Source organism: Phascolarctos cinereus, unplaced genomic scaffold (assembly GCF_003287225.1).
Source record: "Phascolarctos cinereus isolate Bilbo 61053 unplaced genomic scaffold, phaCin_HiC Scaffold_5;HRSCAF=322, whole genome shotgun sequence".
Lineage (NCBI taxonomy): Eukaryota > Metazoa > Chordata > Mammalia > Diprotodontia > Phascolarctidae > Phascolarctos > Phascolarctos cinereus.
In genome coordinates, this window is record NW_027555958.1 from 252,597,595 (window position 1) to 252,616,664 (window position 19,070).

A 19,070-nucleotide genomic window follows, 5' to 3' on the forward strand; every position below is an offset into this window, starting at 1 on the left:
TGCATGCACCAGTTTTTATTTTGCCCCTATCCTTTTCTTCCTACATCTCTTTATTCCATATGACTCCCAGATCCTCCCTTTCTGTTGTTTCCTATGTTCCTCCATAGCCCCCTTGTACTCCACAAATACCCAATGATTTCCCCTCAAAATAATAAATTCCTAACTATTCCATACATACTATACTCCCAGCTATCCCTCCCACACGCCAACTGTGCCGACCTATTTTCCCACTCCCCCTACCCCTGCATAATAAATACACAACTTCCCAAATGTCTCCTGTGTCCCCAACCTATGACACCCTTCCTTTCATCGTGGCATCTCACCTTCATCTCCGGAGGCCCCCTGCTCAGCAGAAGTGTCTCCAGGGGGCAGGGCAGGGGCAGGGGGAGGTGTAGGGGTACTAAGACCAGGATCGGGGGGCAGCACGGTGATCTGAGTGCACTTGCCATAGAGATCGACCACAGCCCAGACTCGGGAGGGAAGGCCAGTAGCAGCGACACCACAGTCCCGCCCGTTGACCCAGAGTCGAAGCTCCCCAGCAGCTGTGCGCTCCACACCCACACGGTCCCCCTCACCCAGCTGGTCCAGGTCCTGTCCATACTCTTCCAGCACTGAACGCCCATCCCGAAGCACCGAGCACCCAGACACTACCCAAGAGCCCCCCTTCAGTCCTGTGGCGCTACTTGGGAAGTCGAGTACACCTGGGTCCAATGCTGTCACTCCAATCTCAATTGATCCACTCCAAGAGTTCACCTATAAACGGGGAATCAGGAGTCGGATGGGGAGAGGGGCATAGGAAAAAACAGTTGAGGTGGACCGAAGGCCTTCCTAGTCTTTTGTCCCTCCTCTTTGATCTGGCTGCCTCCTTGACTTCCTAGTCATTCCACTAGTATCTTTGGCTCTTTCCTGAGTCTTTTTTCATGTCCGAATATCTCCATTACTAAGACGTGTCCTCAGAAAACAGAACAAAGAAGGACGTCCTCCACCTTCCTTAAGCCTCTGCTCCCGTAGGGCCGGCTCTGTTGTCATTACCCGGGTGCAATCTGCTTCCTCTCTCATTGGCCCGGGGAGCGTCTGCTCCACTAATTCATCCGCACTCCCCCCCCCACAGGCCCTCCCCCCCCCGTCCCTCCCCCGCCAACTCCCGGTCTGGGCCACACCTTGCGGTCTATCCGCACCGTGAAGACTCGCCCGTCCCGCAGGGGCTCCCGGCTCAGCACCAGCCCATGGTTGAACTCCTGGCCCGGCTGCTGCCTCCGCGCCGTGCGGCCACCCCCGGACAGACTCACCAGCCGTCCAGTGCGCGGGTGCAGCTCCCCGCCACCACCACCACCGCCGCCGCCGCCGCCGCCGCCGCCTCCACCGCCCGCCCCGGTCCCCGACCCACCCCCGCCCCCGCCGCCATCCCCAGCGCCGCCGCCGCCGCCGCCGCCCGCTCAGAAGCTGACTGACACCGGGGCCTGCGCGACAGCTGCGCTTATCGGCAGCCTGGCAACCTAGCCCGGTAACGCGAAGGGGAAGGAGGGAAGGTGGTGGTTTTGCTTTACGGCACTGCCGGCCACTTAGGTCGGCCCCGCCCACTGGAGGTGAGGCTGAGCTAGGGTAGCGGGGAGAGGGCACCGGATCGAAAATAAAAGGCACTGAAGGAGGGGAGGGGGCAACCGAAACGCGGAGGACGACAGTCGCGGAGTTTGCTTTACGGCACGGGGGGGGGGGAGTCGTTTTGCGACAGCGGAGTGGCGTAAGATGCCGCTTTCACAACTCTCGCTTAGGTACTGTCGCTTTATGGCGGAGGGGCGTGAGCCTAGGAAGTACCGTTGTTTCGAGGCCGTGGAACAAACCGACAGCTGGTGACGCGGAGGAAAAGGAGGACACGGAGACGCCTCCTTGATGTTTGCTTTGTAGCAGAGAGGTTTCTCGTGTGGCCCAGCCCCCAATCCTACGACACCACGGCAAGCATCGGTTATTAGTTCCAAGCCCTAACGTGTCTGCAACACGAAAAACCGTTGCCTAGCAACACAAAAGGGCAAGAGATTGCTTTACGTCAGAACAGTCGTATGTCAACTGTTACTTTACGACAGCTGGGAAGCACCTTACCGAGAGCTCCTGCAATGCATTCACCGCCCCGCCCCCGCCCCAACTTCCCCTAAAGAAATACCAATTCCTTATCAAAGGCAGTGACTATCTAAGTCTAAATCATGCAGCCTGTTACGTTACGGTAATGAGGCCCCAGTGTTGTGCTGTCTTCTTTTTCCCGTCCCAGGTGAAACCTCGGCTTTTTACGGCTTTGCTCGAGGAGCTCTTCCCCAGCTATGGCACTGGCATCTGGGATACCCTCTTTGCTGTGCAATAATTGTCTGGAGATACCTTGCAACAGTCGCTCCTATGCAATGTGCTGGATACCTTTCCTTAAATTACCTGTCCTAAAATTACCTGATCTAGTCTAGTCCCAGATCCACAAAAATCCGCTTCTCTATGCCCAGAATCTTCTTTCTTAGAATTTCGACCGAGAATGGGATTAAAGACCTCCGTGTTTCATAATGAAGTGAGGCATTGCAAACTGTCACGGTAGCTATGGCAAGGGATAACCAAAAATTGGACGTGAAGCTGCGTAAGAATTATAACTAGAGGGGGGCTTTTGAACTCATCAATTCCAACCTTCACTATTCCTACACTCCAATTTAATTTTTTTTTTTAATAACGAAGAAACCGACTGGGAAAGAGGAAATGACCAATGTTAGTTCCATCGAGACTAACGTGAGAAGCCCCCAAATATGTTTAATCTCACGGACAACCCAAGGGAAGATCTTAAACCGCTACTCCTTAACGAAAAGCCCGAGCATCCCCTTTATCTCATCAATCCCACTCCTCACTGGCTAGACAGAAATTTTGTGACGTCACAATGACGAAAGCCCACCTCCCCAGGTCCAAGCTCTGTGATTGGCTAGATTGGGTACGGGGGGGCAGGGAGGGAGACACAGAAAAGGGGTGCTGTAGGAGGCTGAAGGAGGAGGCGGCAGGGAAGGGAGCTGAGTTCCGGGACTCCCACACTAGCACCGTGACTCCGCCCACCTCCACTCCCCCGGTGGGAGGGGCGAGGGGGCAACAGGAAAGAGCCGCCCCAGGGGAGAGCGAAGAGGAAGGGGGGGAGTGGAGTGCGGATTTCCCCCAGCTGGCCGCGGTGGGGGCGCGGCCACGGGTGGGGCTATGTGGGGCGGAGGGGCGGGGTGGGGCAGCTGGGGGCGGGCCCCGGGTTCGGGGAGGGGCTAGATGGAGGAGCAGGAGGGTGTCGGGGCCACCGGAGCGGGTGGTGCGGGGTCTGGGGCCGGCCTTCAGGATGGGGCTGCCGCTGGCCTGCGCTTGGCTGGCACCAGCTTGTACTGCGTGGGGCTCAGTCCACGCCCAGTGTTCAGCTCCACTGATGAGCGACCCCGGGGCATCCTGAAGAACACCAGCTCCATCCTGGTTCAGAGAGTCCCCTGTGGGGAGAAGTAAGGGGGTGGGGGGGAGGAGCGGAGACATGGGGAGGAAGGAGGAGAGAGCTGGGGAGATGAGAGAGAAGGAGTCGCTGAGCCCATGTCGGGGGGGGGACTCCCCTGAGGTCTCTTGGAAAGTAAGGACTAGGAAAGGAGTGAGGGAAGTTGAAGGATCAAAGGATTTAGACATCTAGTCCAACTTCAGTTGAAAAAAATTGAGACAAAAAGCTTAAGTTGCCCAAGCTGTCAGTTTTGGACTTAAGAAAGCACCTCCTCAGCCTAGAGTACCCCAGGTCTCCCAGGAGCTGACAAGAGAAATGGGGCACAAAAGTTCTGAAGGGGGTCTCCCTTCTCCATGACTCCTCCAATCCAGGAAGAAGTCCCAACACTGGGACGAGATGAATATCTTGGCCACATACCATCCATTGGGCAAGGACTGTGGACTCATGAAGGTGGATGAGCCCAGCACACCCTACCACAGGTCACATGCCAAACACAGGTCCCCATGCATCAAGTACATGGAAAGCAGTAACATGAAACACAGACCTTGGCTGTGATTGGCCTCACACCAACGCTTCCCCCAGGGTCCCCTCCTGCCCCTAGGGCAAACTAGACCCCAGACAGTCACCAGAAGTTGGGGAGGGTTATTCTTAATGGATGAATGTTTGTTTCTCCCCAAGGGCACTCACCTCTCTTCCCTGCCACACCCCGCATCCTTAGGCTGGAAGACAGTGATGAGGATCTGAGAGCAGGAACCTCACAGGCAGTGTCACCTGAAGCACTTACTGAGAGGTGGGGGCTTCTTGGCCTCAGTTCTTGATAAAGGACCCAGGCCAGTCTGGCCAGCACCCAACCTTTGGGTCCATTGGTTCTCCCTTCAGGGACCCATATAATGGAAGAAACTATAACTCCCATCAGGCTCTGACATAAAGGAGTTGGTGGTAGAGTCATTTGCCCTTGAGGTAATGGGAGTTGTAGATTTCTCATCCTATTGGGAGGCCCTCTGTCACCACCATCCCCATCCCCCCTTCCCTTCTTCCAGATCCCCCAGCTCCCTCTTCCCCCCTCCCCCAGGTTTGCATCATTGGATAGTTTTTGCCCCAAAGTTCTTCAGTTTGGATATAACCAGAACACGGGCTCCAAGGACAAGTTAACATCTAAAAAAAGTGAGATTTTTCAGGGAAGGGCTGGGGCAGGGGTTGTGAGGCTGAACTACTGGCTTAGTTCTCTCCCATTCCACAGTGCAGAAAGATTTTGAGTGGCATCGTAAGGCTCACTATGATGAGGGGAAGTACCTCAAAGCTCAGAAACTAGCTGCACAGGATGAAGAAGAGGAGCCCCCAGGTAAGTTAGTTCTCTCTAGGTCTCCCAAGAAAACAGTTGGCCCATTTAAGCTCTATGGAAGGATCCGAAATCCAAACTACATTCCCAGTATTTGTAGGGGTGAGTAGGAAGGAAAGACAGGAGGGGGCTGTTAAAAGCAAGGGAGGAAGTAGGGTGAGGGATGGGTGAGATTGACCAAGAACTACAATATAGTGGCAATCTTAGAGGCTAGCCAACCTTGGTGTTCACCTCAGGGACTCATGGGAGTTCATCATCCCTCACTTCTTGATGACCCTCCCACCCCAGGAGAAAAGACAAGCAGGGTTCTTTAGTTAAGAGAAATTCAGTAAACCCAGAGTCTCAGCCTAATGAGAGGGCCCATGACACTACCATTCCCTAGGAGATCTCAGTGTGACTCTCTGTCTTGGGTCCACATCTCAGTCTCTGAAGGCAAGGGGTGGGGCAGGATATTAGACTATTCCAAATGAGATAGAGGAAATGGAGATGGCAGGCAGGGAGGGCAGGAAGTTGGAACATGCATGGGAATGGAGCTGTAGGGCCCATTCATACAATTGCATACTTCAACCCTCTGCTACCTAGAAATTGGTTGAGCATGTGTATATTAAGATTCTTGATTCTTCCCCTTCTACCCACTTACCCTACCCACAAAGATTAGGTTCTCCCATAAACCTCTGTGGGGAAGAGATTCTGAGTAGAGAAAGGGGCCTATGTTCCTCATCCCCTCCGGAGTAGAGAAGCCGAGTAGTGGAAGGGAATAAAGACCTCAGGGGGGACTTCCCAATTTAGAGGGACAGAATTGACAAGGGGGAGAAAGGTTATACTGAAGGGTTGGCGTGAACATCATAAAATGAGGGAAAGTAAATGAAACTTTATTGTTGTTCAGTGCTGTCTGACTCTTCATGACCCTATTTGGGGTTTTCTTGGCAAAGATACTGCAGTGGTTTGCCATTTCCTTCTCCAGCTCATTTGGCAGATAAGAAACTGAGGCAAACAGGGTGAAATGACTAGCTCAAGGTCACACAGCTAGTAAGTGTCTGAAGCCAGATTTGAACTTAGAAAGATGACTTCAGGCCTGGCATTCTATTGTACTATTTAGCTGCTCATAAATGAGACTAAATGAGTGATTTAAGTCTTAAGACTTGGGACCTCCCAGAGTGGGAGGTAGGCAGTGAGTAGAATATATCTCACGAGGAAAGGAAGGGAGGGCCAGGAAGTCCTAGTTAACCTAAGAAAGAATCCTAAGATACCCCTGATGGGGGGGAGGGGAGCATGCCTTGCCTCAGCCCCCACCAGAGGGAGAGTTTAATTACTGGCAGAAGGAATATTACAGCAAAGGCACATACTTAAAGGTGGCAATACCCACAGATCCAGAAGAGGACACAAAGAGCAGAAGAATGATGAGGCAGCACTGAGTTGTAGGAGGAGGAGTAGAATGGGAGTCAGGAGGATAAAGAATTTTTAGTACCTGCTCTAGCACTGACTTGCTCTGTGTGTGACCTTCAAGTCCATTTTGTAATCTGGGCCTCAATTTTGTCATGTATAAAAAATAAAAGGTTAGACTTAATGTGGCCTGTGAGGTCTCTTCTAGCTATAATACTTTATAATTGTTATGGCTAGGGTCGGGGTGGGGAGGTCCTTTCACTGTATGTATGGATGGGGAAGGTAGGTTTGTGAGCCAAGTGATAACTAACTGGAGTGGAAAGTGGAGATATTGACTCAGGGGGTCAGGTGACTGCCTTACAATATTTGACCTCCAGGGTCCTTACAGGCACCTCTGGATTGACCTGGGTGATAGAGAAGCCCCTGACCTCCCAGGGAGTCCACCTGGTTGGTCTTGCTGGACAAGCACCCAGTGGAGAACAGAAGGCTACAGAGAAGCCTCTGACTATCACTATAACACAGTCTCAGCCTGGTGAGGGGGCCTATGACACTACCTTTCCCCAGGAGATCTCAGTGTGACTCCCTGTGCTCTCAAACCCCTCTACTTTCCAAGATTTTCCCCAGCTATACCCATTGCTGCTTTCTACCCCAGCCCCACTTCCTACTAAGTTCTTTCCTGATATCCATTTGAGGAATGTTTCCAGTTCTCACCACCACCACCACCACCACCACCACCACTAACACACACACACACACACACACACACACACACACACACACACACACAGAGGTGGGTAGATCGGGATTAGAAAGACCTGAGTTCAGATTTGGCCTCAGACACTAGCTGTGTGACCCTGGGCAACTCACTTAATCTCTGTTTGCCTCTTTTCTCAATTTTTGAATGGGAATAACAGCTCTCAGAGTTGTTGAGAGGATCAAATGAGATATATGAAAAGTGCTTAGTACAGTGCCTGGCACATAGTAGGTGCTATATAAAATGCTTATTCCCTTCCCCTTGCCTTGGCAAGGTTCAACAATGCTTTTAGTGAGTTATTTGGGAGGCTTTGATTTTTCCCTTTGACACAAACATTTGATGATACAAAATAAATATCTAAGGAACATGTAGATTGGGGGTTCTGCCATTAAAAAATGTAGATATTTATAAAAAATTATTTTAAAATGTCCCTTGATTTCTACCCCCACCTCTTCCCTTATCCTCCACCTAACAGGGATATGTATTATGTTTTTTAGTTAAAAAAAAAGATAACTTTTCCAAAATAATTTGATAGATGGGAGCACAAATGCCAGCTGTTTTAATCTTAGAACATGGAAATCATATGATACATTCCACTCCCTACCCTATTCCCCAACTGTTTTGCCTTAAACATCTTGCCCACTTCTAGTCCCAACTCTGTTCCCTCTCCCAATCAAGAATCCTTCCCAGACCCTCCCAGTTAACCTATTCCAGATCCTCCTAGGTCCCACCCCCCCCTTCCCTTCCCACAGCCCAGGGAACTCAAGGTCTGATTCCTCCCCCACCAACTTCCCAGGCACAGCCCTAACGCAGAAGCACAATGGGTCCCCTGTGATATCTAGCTGCTGTCACTGGCTGGTAACCAAGGAACTGAGCTGGAAGAGACCAGAGATTCCAGACAAAGATGCTGGGGAAAGTCAAGGGGCCCGAAGGCATGAGTCACAGGGCAGTATTGGGCCTGGGATATACTGGGAGGTAGGTAGAAGGGGAGCTAAGGCTGGAAGTGGGAGGTCACATTTAAATTGGGGTGGGGGCAACTGGGTGACTTCTCACTGCATGAGAACCCCTCCCACCCCAATGTGTATATGATATGAAAGTGCCTTATAAAACAGTAAACAGAAAAAAGATGGTGTCTTCACTGTAAGCATCATTACTGTGAGTTTGTGGAAAGAACAAGAAAACCCAGGTTCAAGTCCCAGGATGGTCTGTCCCTAGCTATAGGCCTTTGGATAAGTTCCTTTACCTCTCTGGGCCTCAATTTCTCCACTTGTAAAAGGACAATAATTATATGCCATCTATCATACTGTGACCAAAATAAATAACATAGGTAAAAGTGCCTTATGAGAATAATGGGGCTCTCTAAAAATGCAACATTATTCAGAATAACAATAGAAAGGGGTGAAGATGGGAGCTTCCTTCTCCTTTTCATACCTTGGAAGCCATTCTGTTCAGTAATATAAGTATTCTCATTGCTCCCTTTGGAATGCTTGGCTGCATTTTATTCCCTACCCCATCCCCAGTAACTCTCCCCAACCCTAATCCGCCCTAATTCCCCCCCCCTCCAGATGAGACACTTCGTCTACACTGGAGTCAGGAGGATGACACTGTTCAATGGAAGATGTAGCAGACTCAGGAAGCTGGGGAAGAGGGGGAGGGGGAGAACTACAGACACCCCACCTCCCCAGGCCATGGCCACCCAGAGATGGACAATAAAGAAAAAGAGGAGTCAGGAGTCCAGGTGCATGGGATTCAATAAATAGGATGGGTGCTGGGCAATAAGAAAATGGTAGGAGAGCAGGGAGAGATCTTGGGAGAAGTATGAAACATGGGGTGGTACAAAAGGGTCCAGGAAGTGAGGTAACAAGGCACAATAATATTACATGATACATGACTATGGGGTGTAATGATAGCATGAAGTTGGAAAATTGGAAACAAAACACAGAGACTTGGAGAAGAAATTGTGGGAGTAATAAAGAACAAGGGATGGGAATGAAGGACACAGAAACTGAGGGACCTGGGGAAGGAAGCAACATAATGGTGCAGACACCCTGGAAGGGGTGGGACCAGCCAGTTCTCTGATCTCAGACCTCCTCCACCAACCTCAGGCCCCACCTTCTGCCACTCCCAGTCAATTCTGACCCCATAGGGCAAGAGCCTCTTCATTTGTAGCCCCTTCTTCCCCCGGGGTTAGAGAACCCTCTCCCTTATAGTCCCTCCTGCCCCAGAGATAGACACTTTTCCTTCTTAAACTCTTTACTTCATCTGCTTTCTCCGCTCTGGGGGAGAGTCTGTATTTCCACTTCCACTCCAGAGAGAGAGTTAGCCCTCTTTTACACAGCACCCAAGATGACCGTCAAACTTGACTTTGAGGAGTGTCTAAAGGACTCTCCCCGATTCCGGTAAGTATGTGTGCATCTGTGTGTGTCAGGGGGTTAGTGTGAGGGAGATGCTGGAAAGGACAGGGCAAAGGGTAGATATCAAGTGATTTCCTGCACCCTTTTCTGAACATCCTACTTTATGTAAAACCAGGGCTGAAAGGGGAAGAGGATGGGGGCTAAAATGGGGGCTTCCCTGACTCTGACATTCCACCCTATGGCACCATATGTCTGTCTCTGCCTTCCCAGTCTCCTTAACTATCATTCGTCTCTCCTCTTGCTGAGCTCCCTTCCCCCATCACCTGCTTTCTGGGGTGGTTATGAATTTCCTGTCCTTACCACATCCACCCTTCTCTTGATCCTTCCTGCTATGGCCTTACCCACTGTCTGCTAAAGCACCCAGGGTTTCTCTCTAGCCTTCTCCAGACTCTGTGGAGAACAAAGACTTCTTAGAGATCACCAAGCCCATAATCCCAATTTTTACAGAGCAGGAAACTGAGGCCCAGAGAGGGGAAATGATTCACTTAAGTCACACAGATAGTGAATGGCAGAGGCAAGATTCAAGTTCTCTGACTTCAGGTCTAGGCCCTTTCCACCTTGGTGTCATGTTCTTTTCTTGTCCATCCTTTCCTACCTGCCTCTAGCATGTCTACAGTGGTAAGCAGAATGTGAGTTCAGACCTTGAACTTCAAGACCTTTTCCTTCCTAGGGCTTCCATTGAGTTGGTGGAATCAGATGTATCAGAATTGGAGAATCGTCTGGAGAAGGTGATCACAAAAACTGAGAGGAAGGGGTTCTGGATAGAGGCAGGAGAATCTAGGGAAGAAGGGAAGTCAGTGCAACAAGTGTTTACTGAGTGCCTGCTGTGTATATAGCATCAAGCTCTAAGACATTCAGGGTATTAAAAAAAAATCTCACATTTCTGTAGCTTTTAAAATTTACAAAATTTTTCCCTTTTCAACATTATGAAGTAGTTTGGCATAATTATTATTATCCTCATTTTACAGATGGGGAAAATGAGGTATAGAGAGGTTAGGTTACTTGCCAAAGGTCACACAGGTAATAAATGGTAGCTTTGAGACTTACACTCTTGGTCTTCGAACTCTTATATCCAGTGTTCTTTCTTCAATTTAAAAAAAAATCTGTTCTCTGAGGAACTTTTTTGCTCTTTTAGGGGAATATAAGATTGGCACATGAAACTTAGAAAACAATAAGATGGTATCAGTGATCTCTAGAAGTGCATATGAGGGGAGAGATCCCTATGGACCAGAGTGGACTGGGAAGGCTTCTTGGTGGAACCAAAGTTGGACTTTGAAAGGAAGACAGGATTCTGGCACATGAAGATGAGTTGGAGACGGGATAAGGAGAAGATTAGAAAATGATGTGAACAAAAGTCAAGATCTCAGTGCACATACAGAAACAGTGAAGGAGGTTGGCTTAGTTGCCACATCATGGGAGGTCTGAGGGAAGATGATCTAGAGAAGGTACACTTGAGGAGGGAGGAAGGTGAAGAAGCATAGCCTAGAGGTGTCTCCAGGTCAGAAAATAGATTTGGGGGGGCCCTGAATTGGACCCTTATGACCCATTTTTTCCTCACTCCCCAGCTCCTCAAGCTCGGTTCTAGCCTATTGGAAAGTGGGCGCCATTATCTTACTACTTGTCGAGCCTTCATCAGTGGCATTCAGGAACTCTCAAACCTCGGTCCTCCAGAGCCTATGATGGTTGTAAGTCTCAGAGAATGGGGCATTAGAAGGGAAGCAGGAAGGGAAATCCTAGAACTGTAGCTTAGAATTTCTTTTCAGAGACAGGTTCTCTTGGGAGCAGAAGGGGTAGAGTAGGGTTAGAAAAACCAAAGAAATGGGTAGTAGAGGCTTCTTAAATATAATGGGAGAACAGCAAGAGAAGAATCATGTAGTTAGGGAACAAAGGAAGACTTAAAAGAGAAAAGGAGACAGAGAGTGGTCTAACCAAGATACAGAGTTTATTTAAGGAATGAGGTTTTGGGGAATGATGAACACAATGAATATATAACATCATCCCAGAATTGTAAATCTTTTTTAAAAAAATTTTAAAATTTATTTTGATTTATCAACAATCACTTCCATATGCTTTTGAGTTGAAAATTTTTCTCCCCCTTCCTCCGCCCCACCTTCCCCAAGATGGCACACAATCTGATGTAGGCTTTACATTTACATTCCTATTAAACATATTTTCACATACTGAAGTTGTAAGTAAAAATTAAAACCAATAGGAGGAACCATCAGAAAGATGAAACAAAACTCAACAGAAGTTAAAATTAAGTGATAGCGATTCGACTTCCATAGTTCTTTCTTTGGATGTGGACAGCATTTTCCATCCCGAGGCCTCTGACGATGTCTTAGATCCTTGTAATACTGAGAAGGGTTCAGTTTCACAATATTGTGTACAAAGTCCTCTTGGTTCTGCTCACTTCACTCAGCATCAGACCATATAAGTCTTTCCAGGTTTTTCTGAAGTCAGCCTGTTCATCATTTCTTATAGCACAGTAGTACAGAATTGTAAATCTTACAAGCCAAAAGGCACCTCAGAGGTCTGGGCCAGAGTTTTCTCTATTAACTTAACCACACATCACTTTGGAGTTGGAAATATACTGATAACCTCACCTTGGGGTCAAATGGAAATTTGTGGACAAAATAGGGGAGGAAAGCCAAAAATTGCCATATACAAATGTTTGATGCAGACATTTCATATTTAACATTTTACTGGAAAAGATATTGTTAGCAGTAGCATTTCCTTAAGGAGGAACTCCAGTGTTCTTCAAATATAATTCGAAAAATGCTAATCAAATTTTACTCCTCCCCTCTTACACAGAAATTTACTAAACTTGAAGATAAAAGGCAAGAGTCAGGGGCCGAGGGTTGGTGTCAAGTTCTAGGGATGTACCTCACTGGGGTCTCACTTACCTTACTTTCCTTTAGGAATGCCTGGACAAATTTACAGAGAGCCTGAGTCACAAAATCAATTGCCATGAAGTGAGTGGGGTAGGATGGGGGTGGGGGGTGGAGGAGAAACACAGGGGGAAAAAAAGTCTCTCTTTTTTTTAAAGGCAGTGTTTCAGGCTCTAATCACCTGCTTTCTACCAGGACCTCTTGAATGCCACCCAACAGACATTGAAGCAACAGATCCAGAGTTTTGTGAAGGAGTAAGGTTTTGTTTTGTTTTGTTTTGTTTTTTAAACATCTGGATCCATGCTAAGTCTTCTCATTCCCCTAGTACCCTATTTCTTTTTCCCCTAACCCTTCAGGGACTTCTCTTTGAAAGGAAGACTCAAGAACTTCCCAAAATTAGAGGAACGGAAGCATTACAGAGCCCTATATTCTCCCCATTTGTAGCCTCCAAAGCTAGATATAATTTATCACATAGCCTCCACACATAGCCCCAAATTTTGAAGGGGAGAATAAGACCTTCTCTATCTCTAATCATATCCCAGAAGCCTCATGTTTAGAAATGTACCATATAAGTTTGGGAGCATGTGTTGGGCAGGTAGGTGGTACAGGGGATAGAGTACCAGCCCTGAAATCAGGAAGACCTGAGTTCAAATCTGGCCTCAGACCAAAAACAAACACTTGACACTTACTAGCTATGTGACTCTGGGCAAGTCACTTAACCCCAATTGCCTAAAAATTAAAAAAAAATAAAGAAAAAAAATAAGTTTGGGAGTATATAAAGGGGGCTTTTCCTTATGTACACCTTATGTACACCATAATTTCTTTTGAGGGGTTGCAGTAAGAGTCTTTGATCTTTCCTTTCTCCCTTAGGAGTCTCCGTGGTTTTTGGGAAGCCAAAAGAGAATTTTGGAGAGGGGCAGAGTCCCTGGAGGCAGCTCTCAGTCACAATGCTGAAGTCCCCCGGCGCCGGGCACATGAAGCAGAAGAAGCAATGTCTACACTGAAGGCAGTCAGAGCAGGCTACCAAGGACGGGCCTTGGACTATGTATTGCAGGTGACACTCTGTCCTCTCCCTTCTCCCACCAATGTGATTGGGAATTAGCAATGCTACAGTCCCCTCCCAGTGTTCTGTAGTAGGAGGTTGAGAATGGGAGAGGAACGAATAATGTTGAAGATATGAAGACTAAGAGGAATCATATCGTATGGGCATCAGTTTACTCAATTGTGGAGGTTGAGTTTCTTAGAGACATTCTGGCTCTAACATTCTCTGATTCTGTACTTGTAGGATGGTTCTGGGGATTAGGGAATATTTGCTCTACCTCCTCCCTATTCCCCCCCCACCCCCACCCCCATCCTGCCTCCACCCAAGCGCTCTGGAGTTATCAGGAGGATTTGGCCTTATCTCTGTGTTCCTCAGATCAATGTGATCCAGGACAAGAGGAAGTTTGACATCATGGAGTTTGTGAGTTGGGGCAATAGGGCTTTGGGAAGATGGAGGTGGGACAGAAGGGGAAGAGATAGGTGAAAGATTGAGGCAAACTCATTCTGTGTGAGAACGAACATTTCTGATAGAGAATAGCAACAAAACAATGAAAAATAGAGATAGAAAAAAAACCAAAGAGCTGTCAAGCACATACCAGGCTCTCCTTTCCTCCCAGCCCCCTGCATCCCTGTGTCAGGGACCTAGTGATACAAACATATCTTTTCCTGATCTTGTGATTCAGAGTTGTCATTGACCAAATCTTTGGCATTTTTTTTGCCTAACACTCAGGCAACTTTCAGCACAGCACAATATAGCATGCAAAAAAAAGTATTCCACTGGACACTTACAACATAGAGGATTGAAGACAGAGACAGGGAAAAGCCACCCAGGTAAATAAAATCCACAGAACTCTACTGCTCCATAAAGAATTACCATTTAGCTCTCCTACCTCTTCTCAATATAATTGGCTTTTGTATGAAGAGTGGTTTAGGGAACACCAACTCAAGATGTTCTGACTTTCCACGTTTATAAGCCATCTACAGACAACATCAGAGTAGAAAAGAGGTTAGTGCCTTCAGTAGGGTTATTGGTAGGAAGCCATTGCCTTCCTGTCCCCACAACTCAACTGCTATGATTCCTTGATTATTGTGCATTTCCTTCCTCCACCCACCCTTCCAAGGTACTTCGATTGGTGGAAGCTCAGGCAATATACTTCCAGCTGGGTCATGAAGAACTGAATGGGCTAGGAGTCTACCACAAAGAGCTGGGGGCCCAGGTGAGGGATGCCTCGGGTGGTACTTGAGGTAGGGTTAAGAAATTGAAGGTGGGGGAAGGTTTTTTTGGGGGGGTAGGAAGGAGAAGTTTCAAGGGCAAATGTAAGGGGCTGCGGTGTGGGTGGAGGAACATGTACAAAAATAACTGGCACAAGAGAAGTGTGTATTAGAGACTTTTGTCAGGCTGCAATGGTTGAGGTCTTCCTTCCAACCTTTCTCCCTTCCCCATGCACACTTTGTCCCCACTCCCCAGTGATGATGGGAGGTTGGTGACTAGATCCGTGATTCTTCTCTACCCTTTACTTCCAGTTGCATAAGCTTGTCCTGGAGTCTGCACGGGAAAAAAGAGACATGGAGCAGAAACATGTGCTGCTGAAGGAGCAGGTGAGGAGTGGTGGAATGGGGGTGGGAAAGTTTCTGTTCTCTGACTACCAGGACCACTGGCCCATCATCCTGTACTTTGTTTGGTCTCTCCAGGAGCTGAGTGGAGAGGAACCTGAACCAGGCTTGAAGGAAGGACCAGGGGGGCTGGTCATGGAAGGACACCTCTTCAAAAGGGCCAGTAATGCTTTCAAGACGTGGAGCAGGTGAGGTCACTGCTACCACTTCCTTTCCTGAATTCTACACTAAGCTTTCCCACTGACTCACTCTGACTTTTGGCCAGTCATTATCCCTCTTTGATCCTCACTTTCCTCCTCTGTAGAATAAGGGATTTAGATTAGTGATCTCTAAGGGCCTCTCCAGTTCTGACTTTCTATGATTCTTTGATTTTTACTTTATTGGGGTGATTCCACCCATGCCACACCTAACTCTTCTCCTTGTGGAGGCAGGTGGTTGTCGCCCCACCTTCCCTTCCTCCATGTATTTCCCCATGCCCCTTTTAGCCCTTTGTTCAGCTATATCAAGTTATAAAAAACGATCTCATGTTCCCCCACTTATCTAGTTCCCCTAGTTTCTTCCCACTCTTCTCCATCCCACCCACTCCATCTCATTCTAAGTTCCCCATCCTAGACGCTGGTTCACCATTCAGAACAACCAGCTGGTTTATCAGAAGAAATACAAGGTGAGTAGCAGTGTTTGGGGGCCTAAAACACACAGGGGTCCCTGAAAGGGGAAGAGACTGATGGGTAGCAATTGGCTAGATGTCTGAGTCCTTGGCATCAGGGTGGGCAGGAGGGATGGCTGCCAGACCAGATACCTTTGCATCCCTTAGGATCCTATGACTGTGGTTGTGGAAGATCTTCGACTGTGCACAGTGAAACTCTGCCCTGACTCTGAAAGAAGATTCTGCTTTGAAGTTGTCTCCCCCAGCAAGTGAGGGAGAGAGGGGTGGAGTGGGGTGGGGAAGAGAGGTTAGGAAGGGGACCTGTCTTTCATCACCCATTTAGGCCCCACAGGTTTCTAATATACTCACTCATCAGTTACTTGTATACATGCCCCCTTCCCACATCTCCCTCCCCATTACCGGAGTCTTGAGTTTTTGGCTCTTGACACCTACTAGTGATGTGACCTTCAGCTTCCTGTAAGGTAAAAAAAAGATAATATTTGTACTGTTTACTTCATGGGAGTACCATATGGAGAGTCCTTTGTAAACACAAACTAACTCTCTAAATTCGGGGTGGTATCATCTCCATGGGCAGCTAGGTGGCCCAGTGGATAGAGTGCCAGGCCCAGAGTCAGGAAGACCTGAGTTCAAATCCAGCCTCAGACACTTACTAGCTGGGTGACCCTGGGCAAGTCACTTCACCCTGTTTGCCTCAGTTTCATCATCTGCAAAATGAACTGGAGAAGGGAATGGCAAACCACTTCAATATCTTTGCCAAGAAAACCCCAAATGAGGTCGCAAAGAGTTGAACACAACTGAACAACAACAGTCATTCCTACGTCTGTCTATTGCCTCTATGTCCTGCCCCTATAACCTTCTTCCTTGCCTCCCCAGGTCCTGCCTCCTCCAGGCCGACTCAGAGCAGCTTCTTCAGTTGTGGGTCAGTGCTGTGCAAAGCAGCATCGCTACTGCCTTCAGCCAGGCCCAGGAGGACAGGGGCTCTCTAGACCAGGTGGGTGAGCAGGCAAATGGCAATGAAGGGAAACATGGGGCAATAGGTTAAAAACAAAAACAAAAAACACTAGATCAGCTCCTACCATGTAATAGCCATGTGACATTCAGCAAGTTGATTCCTCCAGCCCTCTGTCGCCTCCTCTATAAAGTAGAAATGCATCCTACTCTATGATACCTGATTTTCAACTTGTAGCCCCTCCCAGAAAGCTACACCAGGTTTCAGGCAATCTGTGGGTGTGGCATCACCTCAAAATGGAAGCTCATGGACCTTTAAAGCAACATGTTTCCTTTTATTGGGCCAACCAGAAGGGACTAGTTCAAAGCAAAAAGACATTTAATCCGACAGCTAGGTGGCGCAGTGGATAGAGTGCTTGGGCCTGGAGTCAGGAAGATTCAACTTCCTGAGTTCAGATCTGGCCTCAGACGTTAGCTGGGTGACCCTGGGTAAGTCACTTCACCCTGTTTGCCTCAGTTTCCTCATCTGTAAAATGAGCTGAAGAAGGAAATGGCAAACCACTCCAATATCTTTGCCAAAAAAACCCAAATGGGATCATGAAGAATCAGACACAAGACAAATCAAATGACAAGAACTCCCCAGACCCCTCCCCAATGCAGGCAGGGCTATATTGTATTACATTTCACGTCTGATGAGGAGCTGCTTATGTCTTCAAGGCTGCTAGAAACGTGCTACTCTGCTGGGCGCCTCTGATGACCTTCCATTAGTCACCTTCTTAGCCATCCCCTGCTCTTTGTTAACATCTGCTGGATTATATGTGACTACTGAGTTTCTCTCTTTGAATCAGGAATTTGAGGATATGGTGAGCCATACCCACGCAGCAGCCCAACCCCTAGCCGAGACTTTTAGGCTAGACGGGTGGGGAACCTGCAGCCTTAAGGTCACCTGTGGCCCTCTAGGTCCTCAAGTACCGCCCTTTGAGGAATCCTAACTTCACAGAACAGATCCCCTTAATAAAAGGATTTGTTCTGTAAAACTTGGACTCAGTCAAAAGGCCGCACCCAAGGACCTAGAAGGCCACATGTGGCCTTGAGGGCAGGTGCCCTACCCCTAAACTAAGATTAAGTCTACTATTTGAACTGACTCAGTTCCTCCTTTGCGTCCTTCTGTTCTCTGGGTCTTATCTGATTGCTTGCTAAGTATCAGTCTGGTCAGAGAGCCTTTTTAGTTCTTAATCATACCCAGACCCCTGGGCCCAGCAGATATTCCCGTGGCTCCTTCACCTACCCTTTCTCCCTGCTCCCCTCCATGCCCTTGGTGTTCTATGCAATTCACAGGGATTGCGATCGTTATCATTTGTTGATCATTGCCTTGCAATTCTGTGTTCTGGTCGGCACAAGAGTGATCTTTGGTCTCTACACACTCTAGATTTCAAGTCTCCAATTGTTCTGTCTTACATGAAAGCATTTTGTAAGCCTTAAAAGTCTATGTAAATGTGAGTCATTGTTATTCATCTAGGGCACAGAGAGACTGGGAGGGAAGTAGGGAGAGTCTGACTGGTCTTAATCTTTTAATTAGTCATAAACCCTTCTAGTGTTTTGTGGGGTTTCTTCTGAGGTATCTTTTTCCTGCAGGGCCCCTGTCACTCGGCCTCAGGCTTAGCTTCCACCTTAGCTTGTGGAGGAGCATCCAGGGGTACAGGCCGAGGGTCCAGTGTGGCAGGACGTGTGGCAGCCCAGGTACAGAGTGTAGAAGGAAATGCCCAGTGCTGTGATTGCCGGGAACCTGCACCAGAATGGGCAAGCATCAATCTTGGCGTGACCCTCTGTATCCAGTGCTCCGGAATCCACAGGTCACAACCCTTATCTCACAACATTTTATCTCTAGAATATCTCCCACGGAGCTTCTTCCTCCATATCCCCTCCTTACCCTTAACACATTTCCTGTTTCTCTATACTAGAGAAGATCCTACCTACCTGGCCCCCAAATCCCTTATACAAGCCCTTTGGAACCACTTCACCACCCCCTTAGTCTATTAAACCCATGACCTTCATCACTCCCTAGGGTCATAAAACCTTAGGATGCCAAAGGTGGAAAGAACCTCTGAGATCTTCTAGCCCATAATTCCCCAAATCAGTTTGGCTGCAGAATGATTGGAGACTTGAAATCTCTTGGCAGAATTCATAAATGCTGGTCTGGTGGAAGTATCTGAGAGTTTGGACTATAATAGAGCTGAAGAGAAGAGGTTTAGGAAATGGTGAAACAAAAAAGAGGCCATTGAGCCCTTTTTTTTTCCCAACAGAAAAATGGCTACATGTAAAAATGTGTTAGATACAGGAATTTCACATTTAATATTTTCAAGGCAAAAGATCACTGGCGTAGACATATTTACACAGAGCTCCCATTCACATCACAGAAAACACCAGCATTCCAAAGAACACAAGGAAATGCTGATCTTGTCCAACCCCCTCATTTTACAGAGGAAGAAATTGAGGCCCGGAGATGCCTTCCCCATGTTACAACCCCTCCTGTCTATTCATTTC

At 48.0% G+C, this 19,070-nt stretch overlaps 2 protein-coding genes and 1 long non-coding RNA gene across 8 annotated transcripts in view; 2 read left to right on the forward strand and 1 right to left on the reverse strand.

Moving 5' to 3' along the window:
* Positions 1-306: 306 nt before the first annotated feature.
* On the reverse strand, positions 307-1,379 carry LOC144457676 (neuralized-like protein 4; the record flags this gene model as incomplete). The annotated part of the gene is made up of 2 exons (XM_078155695.1): positions 307-753; positions 1,161-1,379. Coding segments are annotated over 2 exons (666 nt in total), but the record flags the coding sequence as incomplete, so codon positions are not given.
* Positions 1,380-1,392: 13 nt separating this feature from the next.
* LOC144457654 (uncharacterized) lies at positions 1,393-2,545 on the forward strand. The gene is made up of 2 exons (XR_013487126.1): positions 1,393-1,586; positions 1,773-2,545. It is a non-coding gene; the product is annotated as an uncharacterized LOC144457654 (long non-coding RNA).
* A 770-nt stretch (positions 2,546-3,315) lies between these two features.
* Positions 3,316-19,070, forward strand: part of ACAP1 (ArfGAP with coiled-coil, ankyrin repeat and PH domains 1) — a 34,396-nt gene continuing 18,641 nt past the window's right edge. Inside the window, exons 1-19 of one of the 6 annotated variants that reach the window (XM_078155627.1) lie at positions 3,316-3,491; positions 4,157-4,268; positions 4,551-4,642; positions 4,719-4,820; positions 7,751-7,929; positions 8,520-9,353; positions 10,039-10,096; positions 10,934-11,053; positions 12,287-12,340; positions 12,452-12,510; positions 13,127-13,310; positions 13,674-13,718; positions 14,419-14,514; positions 14,822-14,896; positions 14,990-15,099; positions 15,524-15,575; positions 15,726-15,826; positions 16,452-16,569; positions 18,162-18,379. In XM_078155627.1, the coding sequence (XP_078011753.1) occupies positions 9,301-9,353; positions 10,039-10,096; positions 10,934-11,053; positions 12,287-12,340; positions 12,452-12,510; positions 13,127-13,310; positions 13,674-13,718; positions 14,419-14,514; positions 14,822-14,896; positions 14,990-15,099; positions 15,524-15,575; positions 15,726-15,826; positions 16,452-16,569; positions 18,162-18,379 (1,343 nt within the window). In that variant the 5' untranslated portion in view covers positions 3,316-3,491; positions 4,157-4,268; positions 4,551-4,642; ... (1 more) ...; positions 7,751-7,929; positions 8,520-9,300. Of the gene's footprint in view, positions 3,492-3,670; positions 4,269-4,550; positions 4,643-4,718; positions 4,821-6,624; positions 6,733-7,750; positions 7,930-8,519; positions 9,354-10,038; positions 10,097-10,933; positions 11,054-12,286; positions 12,341-12,451; positions 12,511-13,126; positions 13,311-13,673; positions 13,719-14,418; positions 14,515-14,821; positions 14,897-14,989; positions 15,100-15,523; positions 15,576-15,725; positions 15,827-16,451; positions 16,570-18,161; positions 18,380-19,070 lie in introns of those variants that run through there. The other 5 variants (XM_078155629.1, XM_078155630.1, XM_078155628.1 and 2 more) reach the window with 5 other exon arrangements.